Below are 15,755 nucleotides of genomic sequence, written 5' to 3'. Positions count from 1 at the left end.
AAAAAAAAAAAAAAAAATCACATACATGTATATAATCTGTGAACATGAAAAAAAGGAAACGATCCTACACATACATCAACGCCCATAAGCTTAAGGCAAACACTATCCTGAAGACCATTTTGCTGGAATGGTTACACGCACAGCTCAGCTGTGTTTACAAGTGTTGCACAGTACTGGAAACACGCAGTGGTCTGTAATACACATTCCTGCCACTAGGGGCAACTACTCAAACCTACGCTTGGATGATATTAACCCTTCAAGCATTTCAAAAAATAATGACAAGTGGTTAAAAGGAATAGAGAAATGACAAACTCACCATGTGTGGATGATGTTGAGCACTGGGGATATTAGATTCTTGGAAAAATTAAGTGGTTTAGACTTTGATTTTCAGGTACTCTCACCAACACAAACAAACTAGCAAATGCTCTCATGCAGTTTTGAAGTCAAGAGTTTAACCCCCACCAGACTATCTGTAGGGTGTTTGTTCTTCGTAGGCCTCCGCCAGGTGCTCCAGTTTTCTCCAACAGCCTATAAACACCCTAAAAAGTTCAAGTGCATCTAAAAGCAGGTTTTGTTTTGGAGTAGGGAAGGGTTAAAACCACCAGTCTTGTTTTTATTGCGTTTCTGTGCCTGCTGGGGATATTTAACCTGTTTGTCCTGGAAACCATTTTCATTGGGGCTATAAGCAAGACAATTCATATATTTCTGAGTTGTCACTGGAACAGGAAAAGAGGTAGAATCCTCCAACGAGGACACTTGCTCCAGGGAGAATTCTTGGGAGGACAAGAAAACCAACGCTCATTTGTCTCAAGACAGGAATTAAAATGCGACAGACAGCACGTCCTAACCACTCCCTACTCTATCCAAATGTTTGGTAAATGCTTACCAATCTGGTCATGACTTTAGTGGTGGCATTAGATTGTAAGCTCATTTCACTTTGAATTGTAAAGCTTTATCCAATAACTGGTGCTATAAAATATAGATGGACAGAAGGGTGTACAACTAAGACACTTCATGAGTGAATGGGGACAAACCGGACAGCAGCCAGTCATGAACAGGCTGCTTACATACACAAGCTTGCTTTTCAGAAGGCAGTAGACATCTGTTTTTGTGACTTGAACCAACAAGACAGAACAGATGTAAAACATAACTTCTAATACTGAAGCTTCTAGCAGCTAAAACATGTACAGGTTGTGTAGTTCATTGCTTTTTTCCCCCCCACACTTGTTATTTTCTGTGCTGTCCGCTTTTTTCTTTTTCCTCCAATGTTTTATTAGGGATCTTGTGGAGGAAGATATCACAAGTAGATTTTGGGAGGGTACATAGCGAGCACAAATGTGGAGACATTGACCTGTAAAAAGCAGTGACTTCTAACATTCTCGTGTCATGCGTCTCCAGTCAATGACACTTGTTGCTTGAAGTCTATGGTGATGATTTACTAAACACAATAGTCTGTCCACTTCGCAAGGGAATAGTGCCTTAGCTTAGTGAAGGAGGTGAAGCTCTGCTGATTCCATCATTCTATTATGTGTATTCTTAGCAAAGTGTATTTTCACCATTCACCAAGCTAAAGCTGGCCATACATATTTTCTACGTGCAGACTGAGCGAAGAAAATATTACATTACTCCATAAACTGATGCGCGTTGGAGGAATCTCCTGCTGTCCACTGTCCTGTACTGCGACAGTGGCCGCTGGCAAAATACCCCAACTAAGCCAGCAGCTCATTGGTTGCCGCCTCTGTTTGTGCGAAGATTTTCCCAACCGGCACATTCAAACTTCTGATTGAGGGATGCTGGGCTAAAAATGCCGACAGCTGCACCCACTGCAAATTTCGGCCAGTCCATGAAGAACCAGTCAAAGTGTTTGGCCTGATTGAGGAAAAATTCCCTTGTAAACGGAAAAGCATAATTGCCTTCAGTAAGTCAACTCATATGTCTTTTAAAACAAGTCCCCGGTCTCCAAAAACATCTACAACACATCTGCAGTCTCCGAATATCTCCTGTTGCATGTTTTCAGTCTGACAGCTTTCTGTAGCATTACTTAGTGTTGTGTGGCCCTTTGGCGAAGTCAAGGGCCACACTGAAGGCCCCAAAGGTTTGGTAACATCTTACCAATCTGGTCGAGTTTATGACTTTAGTGGAGGCATTGGATTCACTTTGAATTGTAAAGCTTTATCCAATAACTGGTGCTATAAAATATAGGAGATGAACAGAAGGGTGAACACCCATAGCTGTGCATACAAGACATTTCATGAGTGAATGGGAACAAACCGTAAGTTGACCTCTACTGGCCTACAGTGTAAATCAAAGCTGGAAATACCCTAGGAGCCAGGTAGCCAATGTTCCTTAAAAATAACAGCTCAACTTTTGACGTTCTCTAGTTAAGTCGATGGCGCCGCCTCCTAAAAACAAATCCTGATGACTCCTGGGTTGGACAGACTGGCTACTGAATGCCACAATAATTATGCTTGCCCTTGGAGTATATAAACATGATTCCTCACAGTGAAGATGTATAACATTTATATCCAGAACGAGTCACCAGCCCTGTGATTCTCCTTTTCATGTATCCGAGTGGATTACTTACATTTCGGGCCTGTTCAGGCTTGTGTGATTTCTTGTACTGCAAGCCTGCCACCACCACCAGTGCAGCACACTGGTAAAATGCAACGGACACGAGCAATAGTTCACACTGCAGCGCGTTTTTCTTTGAAATGCTGCAGTCTGTGCCAATGTGTGATTACAGGACAAACCTTAAACTATGGCAGGGGTGGACAAATGATAGAAATCAGGAGGGAGCAGGATTTTTTTTTGGGGTGGGGGGGGATGCATTGCCAATGCTTGCTTTCTAGGATGCATTGCTTGGGCACATCACTAATGCCCAAGAGGACCAGGAAGTGTGAAAAATAATCCTTGTAAGTAAAAGAAAAAAATATGTTTAACTAATATAAGATGATTTCATATCAGCATGCAGAGCTGCACGCTGATGTGATGTTTAGTGAGGTGGCTGGTTCCGCTTTAAGGAGCATTGGCTAATGGTTAAAAATAATAAATAAATACTAATAAGGCGGCATGGTTTTGTATCCACTACTTGTTTTTCTAAGAAAAATTAAATGCATTTTAAATGTGACCACCATCAATTACTCCATGCACATTGATATGCAGGTAAAAAAAAAACAAAAAAAAAAAACTCCCCGTGGGGTCACAAAAGAAAGCTCCCATCTGTCCCCAAAATTTTTTAACATAAATTGCAAGGCTATAGTCCGGTCATGCTGACTGGTGAAATTTTTGACTGACTGGTGAGACACCGTCAAATTTTTCAAGCCCTGTTGATATGCAAAGACAGGACATTGCAGCACATGCCAAGCTGCTTATGCGGTCCAAAAGAAGAGAAAAAAAAAACATCATGAAGGTATGTATTTAAATGAAAAAACCCGGCTATACATCAAACCGGGATTCCAGTGACTTGTAAATGGGAGCTCTTTGTCCCGATACAGAGCGTCTGCAGTTTAAACAGCTTTGTGCAGACGTGATTGCTTAATAATCAGAGAGAAAAAAACCACACAAACATAGCTTGTGCTGCGGAACGTACAGTTTGTTTACAAAACGTACACACAAAAACATCAGCAAGACCACAAATTCCTTTAACTCTTCAAAAATATTCATACGAGCTGCTGTGAGAAAAGGTTTTGTGTTTTTAATGATAAAAATGAGTCTTCCGTGCAGCTGCCTAGCTAACAATGTGTCCATTCTACACTAGTGTTAAATATATGCTGAACATATAGAAGCAAGAGACAAAGATTCAGGTCACTACCCCCTTCCATATAATGTCTCTTGTTGGCTGAGATACAAAATATCCCATGGAATAAAAACAAAAACAAAAAAAGCCCATCATAGTTCATGATAAAAAAAACAAACACAAAATGAAATAAATGTTCCTCTTGATGAGAAAAGGAAGCTTGAAGAGCAGTCAATCCGCTCTGTATGTGTGCAGCAGAACAAGGCGGGGACAAAACTGACAACAACAACAATGAACATTAACCCTTTAACGTGCCACACTGCAGGATTTCACAATAAAACCCAACGCATGGGCTAAAATGAGCCATTTTAAAACCTAAATATTTACTAAAGCAAATATAAAAAAAAACCTTTCCTTTTTTGTGATTAAATCCCCCCATAAAAACAGAAATTCACAAAAAGCAGCAAAATCGGTTGGCTTAAACTGGTTCTCAAATCCCATACGACATGCCATGCCTATTAAAGAATATTTTCAAGAACATGCGGGGCTCCAGTCTTATTTATCATTTGTAGATACCTTCCATTTCCAGAATTAGGTTTAGATTTTTGTGTCTCGAGTGTATTTTAAAAATCTATGAAGTCACTTGCATGAAAGTATTTGGAAAAAACAAAGTAAAGCAGCTTTCATAAGGTTAAAGCTTAAATTATATTCATGTGCCTATTACAGAATATTAATTTAAGGCACAGTGGGTGTTTTTTTAAAAAACAACTTTGACTACATTCCCTCAGATGTTAGATATGAATTTGATATTGGTGACGCAGAACGACAGATATTTAAAATAAATAGCACAATTATGCTGCAGCTTTTGGCAGTTTCCTCAATGCATCAACATAGAAGAATGACGTGCTACACAGGAAATACAAAGGTTTTTCATGATCCTTCCTCAAATTAGCAGCCAGATGATATTTCATGATTTTTGCATCCTTCATTCTCCAACTAGCTCTTAGGGGTAGGTGCAGAAACCCCTTTGCCGCAACTACCTCCTGACAGATGCCCAGTGTGGTTATATTCTAGTCCTTGAGCTCATGCAAGTATATGAGAGATACAATTACTGTGTTTATAAATAGACGTGTGGGCCCTAAACCCCCCACTGCTCCTATAGGAGCTCGGTAAAGTGTCAGTAGACAAACGCCAAGTCATTTACAACCCCCAGAAACATTTCTACCACCAAGTTGAATAGGAGACAAGACTGTCTAATGGTAGACTTTACTCGTCATTTAGAGCAATGCTTCATTAAAAATAAATAAGAGGAAATTATCTACGCACGCTTAATACACAGCAATGTCCTAAACAAATTAATGTGCACACGATACATGCAATGATTCAAGCTTTATGAATGAAAAAAAATAAATATATATATTTTTTTAATTTATGATTTATACATGTATGTATTAATTATAAATCAATATTGTAATATGAATACATGCATTGATTCATCATACAATCATTATGATTTATTAATACATGCATTGATTTTTTTTGTGTGCATGCTTATATGAATAGCTCAGGATATATCTTGCGTGGCTATCTGCCAGTAATACAACTCCTTTTAGATTTCTATTGTTCAGTGTAGGAGCAGACCACATGAAGTGTGTACACTGCACCATAATGCACACAAATCCCTGACAGTAAGACATACATAGCCAACATCTAAGATGATCCTGGAATTGTGTTTATTGCATTATAAAACAAAGAAAAGAATGGACATCAATAGTGACTGATTTTGTAGTTTTCGGAGCATGCCCCCGGCCTTTTACATAGGCGGCTCGCATCCTTCCTGCAAGGACTCCGACTTATCCCTCAAAGATTACAGGCTTGTACTAATGTTTTCTAATCTAGATTTATGAACAGATGACGATGACAAAAGTCGGCGTTTCACAAGTACCAGCGGGCTCCCAACCATCAAATCTTGGTCCAAACGTACATCAAGACGTTCACACCCGTAACCTTTCCAACTTTGTTTTAGAATCAGCGCAGCGGGTACGTATATTAAGTGTAGGGCCAATGTGTACATTATTATATATATATATATATATGAACCTGTGCCCTTTAGACACATGCTTTCCTTCTCAACCAGCGCCAGATTTATAGAGAAGAGAGAGGTATAGAGAATTTGATTCTCAATTTTGGGCAACTTTTAGTTATTTGGACTCATTCATGGGAGTTCTTATTCTTAAGTGCAGTAAATAGAATAAATATTGCACTGGCTTCCCATTGCTATTGGTTATGCTGCCTTAACAAACCATCACCGCCCCCCCCCCTCCTCATCTCCGCCTCATTCAAACACAGGAACGTCTAGATATGGGACATAGTCACTTTCCCTTCCCACCCACAGTGCAGTGCCAAATCACCAGGCCTAGGGTCCTTACAATTGGGGGGGCGGGTTGTGTCTTTCAGAATCAACAGGAAACTTCTTTTATCCTCCTGAATCTTTGATGGGGGGAACCAGGCCGGAGCAGTGACAGAAAGTTAGAGCAAGCTTAAAGTCAAAGATTGACTTTGGTTCTGCTGCCATTACCCCCTACTTAGCAGTTATTGGATTTGAATTGTAAATGTGAAGATTGCAATGTGTAGGGACAGTTTAAAGCAGGGGTAGCCATACTCCGGCCCTCCAGCTGTGGTGGAACTACAAATCCCATGAGGCATTGCAAGATTTTCACAGCCACAGACATGACTCCCGGAGAGAGATGCATCATGGGATTTGAAGTTTCACCACAGCTGGAGGGCCGGAGTTTGGCTACCCCTGGTTTAAAGGACAAGTATACTTTTGTATATCATGTGTCCCGGCAACACACGGCCTCTACATAAGAATGGAAAATGAATAGGATTTACACATTTAGACTGTAAGCTTCCTTGGCCAGGGCTCTCAACACCCTCGAGTCTTGCATTGTTATGAAAACTGTTGCTTTATACATTTTCTATAACAATGTGCAGAAGAAAACGAATTGGGACTAGCCGTGGGCTGCACAGTTTGGAACTTGCAGGAGCATGGACAATGTATCTTTTCCTGCAACAGGGGGAAGTAGTAGGGAGGTAGAGGCAACGAGGACTTAAATTTTCTAAGAGAACTATTTAGGCAAAAATGTAATGGGGGGAGGGAGTATGTTTTGCAATAGCAGTGTGAGGATGGGTTTGTTTTTTTTGTCTTCCAGATCTGTGCAGTAATCCAGTGTGAAACGTTGCCTCTATGCTGGAGCTTCCTGTTGTAAAGACCATTCACTGCTGCTCTCCCTTCTTGCAGGGTGACTGGTCTGGTCTGTGCCCCCTGTTGTATTGTCGGAGGGCAGCCTATAGTAAGGGGGCTTGTTGTCCTCCAACAGCTCTGCTCAAGCTATGTGAAGCCCTGTGATGTCACCACCACTTTTGAAGAGCAATATCTCAGTTTGTAAAGGCATTTGGTACACACAAAGTGGATTTATATTATTTGAGACTATTGAGGGATATTTTTAACACCTTGCCACCAGCTATGTGCATTTATGTGGCAACACAGCAGGCTGCCTTATATATGTATACAGTGGGCGCTGCTGTTCTATGCTGGGAGCATGTTCACTCAGCACTGTGATCGAGCTGCCAACATTTACAATCAGTGTATGGCAGGATGGACTCCAGATCATGTCACCACTGTGACAGCCAATGACAGTGATCACATGAACCAAAAGCCCACCTAACGACATGAAGGACACCTTGGAGGGCAAGCAGGAGAGGTTTCTGTGCCTGGATTGCACCTTGAATACTTACCTGTTCCATGCCAATGACCTACCACCGCAGAAGAATCCAGTAATTCTCAGATCCCTGATCTCCCCCTCAACTGTATGCTATGGTTTTATCCCCCACCCCATTATGCAGCCAGGGGGCAGCGGGAGGAACCACAGCCCACAGCCCTCAGCCGAGGGGTGCAGAGATCTGACAGTTCCAGAAGTGTGTCAGCATCTGAATATTTTTTGGGCATCAAGAAAACAAAAGATTGGTGGCACTGGCAAAGGAATGGCTATTACTTTTATTACACAGACAACCCCTTTTTTTTGCCAAGTCTTGGGTGGGGGGGGGTAGCATGTGTTTATTTTTGTTCCCCATGACAGGTGTGTATTGAGAATAGAATCTAATTGTAAAATAGAGTGTGTAGAATAAACACAAACATGACGAGTACAACACACACATACATGATCACACTATTCCACTTTGTGTTGCCATATCATGAATCTCCATTTGTATGAAGATCTATGGCTCCACTCTACTCAGTCTATGATGTCACATGGTCACAGCCATGCAGCTCTCCATCTATAAATAAACGAGCACGGCTCGGCGTGTGCAGGCTGGAAGCGTGCTCTGTGTACACAGTGTAGGGTGTGTGTGTGTGTGTGTGTAAACATGGTGTGTTCTGCTGTCTCACCTCGAACTGCCAGTGTGCCGCCTGCAGGAGCTGCTTGGCCTGGTCCGCTGCACAGCCCGCCGCCAGCACGAACTGATTAATCATCACCTGGTGTCGCAGTTCCTCCATGTTCACCGACATCCCGGACGCCGCTCCGCACTCCCACCCGGCCGTCTCTTTATGTCCTCCACCACAAGACCCGGCGCGTCACCCACCGGTGGGCGGACTTGGCGGTTCACCGCGAGCGCTCATTGGCCCGCTCCGCTGCCCGTCTACATCGCTACACCCCGTGATTCGCACGGCCATTGGTCAGCCGTCTTGTTTTGGCAGTCTGCGCTTTGCCATTGGCGAAGGCTTCCTCTGCTTTTTTGTGCCCGCCCACCTTGATGTTTTGGAGCGCGCGGATAGGACGACGGCTTGTGTTGACGGGCGCAGCGATCGTCCTACGGGGCGCTCATTGGGCAGGGGGAGCCGAATTGACCGGGACGCCCCTGATTGGCCCTCGCTGGAGAGTTTGAACACAAGGCTCTGAGACTCGGTGGCGTGTGATTGGACGCTGGGTGCCCGTATGTGACAACAGGAAAATGTGGTCAAGTTCATTGAGGACTTTGAGAGGGTGAGAGGCGGAGGAAGCACCGCGTGTGTGGAGGTGCTGGGGAAAGCTATGTACCGCGGCCCGGCCTGGTTATACAGAACGGAGAGAGGACGTGAGGCGGTCCTGAGGAGTCAGAAACACCGGGTCGCCTACAGACAATGCGAGTTCCCTGAATGTCTCTACTGTCAGTGCAGCCCGACAGAATAAAGTCAGAAGTAAACAAACTCTGCTGAGCCACTGAGGAAGAACATGGCAGCCAGGCAACTAAGACTTAACGAAAAGCCATAGTCACATTTTACAGAAATGTAATAACTGCACCGACATTAATAAAACATGTAACATGTCAAATAAAACGTGCATAGATTATACACTAAATTACCAAAAGTATTGGGACGCCGGCCTTTACACGCACATGAACTTTAATGGCATCCCTGTCTTAGTCTGTAGGGTTCAATATTGAGTTGGCCCGCCCTTTGATGCTACCGGTATAACAGCTTCAACTCTTCTGGGAAGGCGTCCACAAGGTGTAGGAGTGTGTCTATGGGAATGTTTGACTATTCTTCCAGAAGCACATTTGTGAGGTCAGGTACTGATGTTGGACGAGAAGGCCTGGCTCGCAGTCTCTACTCGAATTCATCCCAAAGGGGTTCTATCGGGTTGAGGTCAGGACTCTGTGCAGGCCAGTCAAGTTCCTACACCCCAAACTCGCTCATCCATGTCTTTATGGACCTTGCTTTGTGAACTGGTGCGCAGTCATGTTGGAACAGGAAGGGGCCATCCTCAAACTGTTCCCTCAAAGTTGGGAGCATGAAATTGTCCAAAATGTCTTGGTATGCTGAGGACTTAAGAGTTCCCTTCACTGGAACTAAGGGGCCAAGCCCAACCCCTGAGAAACAACCCCACACCATAATCCCCCCTCCACCAAACTTTACACTTGGCACAATGCAGTCAGGCAAGTAACGTTCTCATGGCAACCGCCAACCCGTACACGTCCATTGGATTGCCAGACAGAGAAGCGTGATTCGTCACTCCAGAGAACACGTCTCCACTTCTCTAGATTCCAGTGACGGCGTGCTTTACACCACTGCATCCGACGCTTTGCATTGCACTTGGTGATGTAAGGCTTGGATGCAGCTGCTCGGCCATGGAAACCCATTCCCTGAAGGTCTCTACGCACTGTTGTTGTGCCAATCTGAAGGCCACATGAAGTTTGGAGCTCTATAGCTATTGACTGCAGACAATTGGCGCCTTCTGCGCACTGTGCGCTTCAGCATGCGCTGACCCCGATCTGTCATTGTACGTGGCCTACCACTTCGTGGTTGAGTTGCTTCCACTTTTTTATAATCCCACTAACAGGTGACTGTGAAATATTTACTAGCAAGGAAATGTCACGGATGGACTTATTGCACAGGTGGCAACCTATCACGGTACCACGCTTGAATTCACTGAGCTCCTGAGAGCGACCCATTCTTTCACAAATGTTGGTAGAAGCGTCTGCATGCCTAGGTGCTTGGTTTTATACACCTGTGGCCATGAGCTGATTGGAACACCTGAATCCAATGATTTGGAGGGGTGTCCCAATACTTTTGGCAATATAGTGTATCTTTGCCTGCAGAGCATTGGAGATGTGATCAGAGGGTCCAGTGTACAGGCTATCCAGGGACACAGACCTGTCTATATGACACTGGAGGAAGTGATCAATGGACTACAAGTGTGGTGATGTTGCTGTGCTGTGCTCCATTGAGATCTATGAGTCCGTCTGTGGTGGCATATATGACTTGTAGTCTTCCATTCGCAGATCCCTGTAAATGGTGCAGACAGAACCGCACACTGCAGATTTCAACCAACACCGAAAGCTGTGGGGAAAAGAACCCTGCCATTCAGGTGAGTGGGGAGGGGTTTGGGGAATGTGATTTCCTCCCTTCCTGTCTTGTCACTCATACAAGCTGAAGCCTGTGTGGACAAGGCTTTCGGTCACAGAGCCGTTCACAATGTGAACGGCACGCTTTTGTGAAGCCTTGAAAGGGCCCTCCAGCTCCGGTTCGAGAACACAGATTTTAAAGTGGAAGCAAAGCGCCTAAAAAATCGCCAAGCTTTCTACGGCAGAAGGGAACGTGTAAGTCTCTGATGCCATAAAAGTTTCTTTCTACCATTCAGCAATATTTTATCTTCTGTACGACGAGCCGTGTATGTGCAGCTCCGCACACAAACCTGCCATACTGAGATGAAGTGACTTCTATAGGCATGCACAGGATTTACATCATCAGGGCCCAGCCAATCCAGCGAGCGAAGACTCAAATCCGGGGAGAAGATGGAAGGGCTGGTGAGAAGGGATCACAGTGCTGGAAGGGATAACTTTGGCAGATGTCTGCCGTGATGTGCTATCATGAAGTGCATACGACCACATTCTAGCTGAAAGCTCCAGGGGGTTAGTTAATGCCTTTGCTTCAGCTTTAACAAAAGTGGTAAAGTGACACTAAACTAGGGTTGCCACCTGTGCAGCATTCACCTGGACATTCTGGGTTTTGAATGCTGTGTCCAGGTTTCATGGCAGCAGAAACACAGACACAAGGTGTCAGGCAGACAGGGGCAACCAAAATTAAGACAGGGGCTACTGGCCCCCCACTGGAAATAGTCTCAACTGTAAAATTTAGATACGAATGGGTGGCGCTATTTGCATATGAATAAGCCCCAAAAAATGTCTCTGCATCGCTAGAGTGTTCGGGTTTCACTTGAGGAAAACTTGGCAACCCTACACTAAACTCAGGCGGTAAATCTTACAAATGCATTCAAGTGCCTTAACTATTAACAAGAAATGTGTCTTATTTGTGCATCACTCAGCTGTAGATCCTCAAATCACACAAATAAGTTCCAATATTGTTAATAGATTTTAGTGTCACTTTAACTTTTTCAGCTATTTGACCTACTTGCTGTCACAGGAGGCTGAGCGGGCAGTGCAGGGAGGAGAGCTCTGTCTCTTCTGACTGCTGACCCCTCCCCCACGCCCAGCCTCCTGTGGCAGCTGTTTCCGCCCCCACACTGCCGCTCTCCTGATCTGTCACAGGAGGCTGTGACAGATCAGGAGAGCCACGGTGTGGGGGCGGAGACAGCCATCAGCTGTCCCACACCACCACTCTCCTAGTCTGTCTGTCACGGGAGCCACGTACCTGAGGTGAGGCCGAAGTAATGGGGAGGCCTCCCTTGCACCTCGGGTCCTTGAAGTCTCTGGAGATGGAGACAGAGACTTGGTGGACACCGAGTGACACGGGTGCGGAGCACCGTGCAAGCCTTAGTCCGAGATCCGAGTCGAGGTCAAGTCTACTCTGGCAACGAAGTACACAAGGGTTAATCAGAGAAGAATAGTCAAGATCCAAGCCGGGGTCAGTTCCAATCTGGCAGCTGAGTACAAAAGGGGCAAAGAAGTAGAATGGTCAAGGTACAAATCCGAGGTCAATGGCAGGCAGCAATCAAGAGTAGTCAAATAGGTTTACAGGTCACAACAAGTTCAGGCAGATCACACACTAGCACAGGAACAAGGGGGGACTGAAGATAATCCAGCAATTTGGCAATGTCTGGGCTGGGCTTATATAGGGAAATTATGATTGACGTTTGAGGTCACTTCCTGTGCGCCTCCTGGGCATTTTCCCGCCTTTTTCCATCAGGTTAAGGTCACTTCCTGTGCGCCTCCTGGGCATTTTCCTGCCTTTTTCTATCAGGTTGAGGTCACTTCCTGTGCGCCTCCTGGGCATTTTCCTGCCTTTTTCCATCAGGTCTTCTGCGCATGCGCGGGTTGGCGCACTGACATGTGTCTTTGACGCATGCGCAGTTGGCGCAGATTTCCTCTTGCGGCAACGCGCCATTGCCGCATGCGTAGTAAGCCCTGGACTCTTACACTGTCACAGGAGGCTGTACGTTGGATTATGCGATATGTGTGACTTTTAGTCCAAATAAATGGACATTTTTTGAATTTCATTTGCTGAGTGCTGGTGATTTCACCTTGTGTTGTCTGTTCTTATGTTGGAACGTTGACAATGGAGTACCTTATTTGCTTTTAACCCCTTCATGACTGAGGCCCTTTTTTCAATTTTTGCACCCATGTTATATTCTTCTTCGGGACGCAGAAGCGATCTGGCGACAGGTAAGTCGCCAGGATCGCTTCTGTTGTAAAGCCGACAGTCGGCTCTACAAGTTTAAACAGAGTCCCGGCGGCAAAAGTCGCCGGGAGTCTGTTTAAACAGCCCCGATGCTGGCGACGTACACTGTACGTCGTCAGTCACGAAGGGGTTAACGTAATCATATCACAAACCTGGACTATTAAGAGCATATAATGAGAAAATGCATCATTGGATGTCAACATGATCAGCAGATCCAGCGATAGAGTACGGTAAGCTGAATCCAGTAAATGTTGACTTTGACTCCACATGGTCTGCATACTTCTTTAGACCTTTTGGTTACACTGAGGCTGCCCTTCACATTGAAGAGCTAATAGGTTTGGGATGGGGACAAGCTTAACTTTTACTTGAAAACTCAAGATTTGTATATAACATCCATTGCCTCTATCTTTGTATCTACTGATCGCTCTGTCATCATTAAAGGTAAACTCTGTATGTGCATATTTTCATCATGTACTCGGTCTGCAAGTTTTCTCAGGTTTGTCGTCAAAGGCTCCCTAGTGGTGGCCTACAAACATCAGTAAATACGCTGTATTGAACACGATGACTCATGGGACCTGGAGCAAGGCTGCAGGGATCGGTCTAGCAGCCAGGTGGGACCGAGGTTCCAGTGAATATATCTTTATTTTACACTCTGAAATAAAACGAGCAGTTAGCCCCACTACAAGGGTTACGGTTTATTCTGCCTGGAGTACTTCTTTAAATACAACACTAGTACCACAATATGTGAAGCAGCAGTCTGATTCAGATTCAGTCAAGTTTACAGAGCTTGAGGTGCTGTAGTATAGTAAACTCCAGTTACCTGGCACCCACGGGGATAGATAGGTGTCGGATAACTTTAGTTTCTGGTTGCCTGAGAGTTAATAGTAACTCTCGATCAACCACCACGGCCCCATTCACCTGCCGGCTAGATTCCGCAGTTTTTGCCCCATTCACTTGCTGGCTAGCTTCTGCAGCCGACAGGCGAGTGTAAGCAGCGGGAAGCAATAGCCAGCCTGCTATTTGCTATTTCAATTTGAAATAGTAGGCTGGCTATTGAAACCCTGGCCCTCTGAACTTTGTTTACATTCTGCTGCCGACCGCACCATCTACCCGCCCGCTAGCAGCAGATTGTAAACAAAGTTGCTAACAACATTTTATAGTGTGCACCAAGCAACTGACATTTTTTTTTAATGTACATCAAGCCACCGGCAAAAAAAAAGTCGAGGACATACAGTATGTCCTCCTTTTTTTTTTTGCCGGTTGCTTGAGAGTGCCGGGTGCTTGAATGTCAGAGAATGGGGAGTTTATTGTATCTGTGTGTAATTTCTTGCTTGTGTTTTCACAGCTACAGCAAAGTTTCCAGGGACTTTTGCTCTGCTTAGCAAAGAGGAACAGCTGTCACATGTTGAAGTTTAGTGATGTGGACAGAACGACTCTTAACAGCATAATTCCTGAATGCCTCAAAGCACAAAAATTGCTATTGAAAAAAAAAAAATGTAACTGAATCAACATCTTTTTGAGTCAGTGACAACAAAAGCTGTTTGTTGTGAGCTTAACAAATGTGTAATGTATGGCAGGGTTACCATCCATAGAACACTTGTATCCAAGTCCAAAGCACACAAATCGCCAACCTGCTGTAAGCAGCACAGAACCATGACAGGGTAAGACATAAGCTATACATCTAAACCAGGGGCGGACTGACCATTCGGGCAGTCGGGGACGGACCAAGGGCCCGCGGCCATCAGGGGGCCCGTCACCGACCGTCCCCTCGCCGCTGCCTCTCTGCCATTCCCCCCCACATGGTGCTCTTTAATGTATTTCTGGGATACTGTGATTTGTCGTCCTCTATAGCTGATGGTACATTGTGCTGTATATTATACACAGCAATGTACCATCAGCTATAGACGATGACAAATCCTAGCAGTACATTATACACTGGGGGGAATTTATCAAAACTGGAGCAGACAAAATCTGGGGCCGTTGCCTTTGGCAACCAATCAGCTTCTCTCTTTAGTTTGTTCAGTTAAGGTTTGAAAATGACAAAGAGAAGCTGATTGGTTGCCATGCACAGCTGCTCCAGATTTTGTCTGCTCCAGTTTTGATAAATTCCCCTCAATGTATGTATAATGTATTCCTATATAGCTGGTGGTATTCTGCATTGCTGTATAATGTATTGCTGGGATTTATAGTCCTATATAGCTGGTAGTATTCTGCATTGCTGTATAATGTATTGCTGGGATTTATAGTCCTCTATAGCTGTTGGTATTCTTCATTGCTGTATAATGTATTTCTGAGATTTATAGTCCTCTATAGCTGGTGGTATTATTCTACATTGTTGTTGTGCTGAGATTTGTAGTCCCTCTACAGCTTGGAGTTAGTGGCAGAACTACCAGGGTTGCAGCAGTCATGCACGCGCACAGCACTGACGAGGCATCCCTCCACTACCAGTGTGCTTTAATTTTCCTCAACCGATAAATTTCTCTGCCACGTCTATTCCAGGTGCGCATGTCATAAGGAAAGGGGGTCATGAAAACAGCTGATCCGGATGACTCGGCCCCACTGGAAGTGACACAGTCGAGAAAATTTATAGGATCAAGAAAAATTATAGAACACTGACATTGACACTGTCTGGCCCCTCCCATTAACCTCCCACAGCTCACTGCCCAGAAGCATGAACAGCCAACAGCGGTCTACAGTGGGTGAGAGTGCCTAAGTACTGGACATGGAGCGGAGTAATGCTAGAACCAGGTAGGGAGCCCAGTGGGAGGAGAGCACCATCCCCCAGCCAGTCGTCCCTTTCATGGACTTACTTTTGACTCCTCACATCACCCGACCGTTCAA

General features: G+C 44.7%; 1 protein-coding gene across 1 annotated transcript in view; it reads right to left on the bottom strand.

Annotated features, from left to right (window-relative positions):
- UBALD2 (UBA like domain containing 2) overlaps positions 1–8,426 on the bottom strand; it is a 31,599-nt gene extending 23,173 nt beyond the window's left edge. Inside the window, 3 exon segments of the mRNA XM_018555266.1 lie at positions 317–378; positions 1,595–1,601; positions 8,187–8,426. Coding sequence (XP_018410768.1) covers positions 317–378; positions 1,595–1,601; positions 8,187–8,306 — 189 coding nt within the window. The 5' untranslated portion in view covers positions 8,307–8,426.
- Between the last annotated feature and the right edge of the window lie 7,329 nt (positions 8,427–15,755).

The sequence above is a fragment of the Nanorana parkeri genome, unplaced genomic scaffold (assembly GCF_000935625.1).
Source record: "Nanorana parkeri isolate BGI_ZX_2015 unplaced genomic scaffold, ASM93562v1 scaffold190, whole genome shotgun sequence".
NCBI classification, from domain to species: domain Eukaryota; kingdom Metazoa; phylum Chordata; class Amphibia; order Anura; family Dicroglossidae; genus Nanorana; species Nanorana parkeri.
This window is presented reverse-complemented; position numbering and strand designations above follow the sequence as displayed.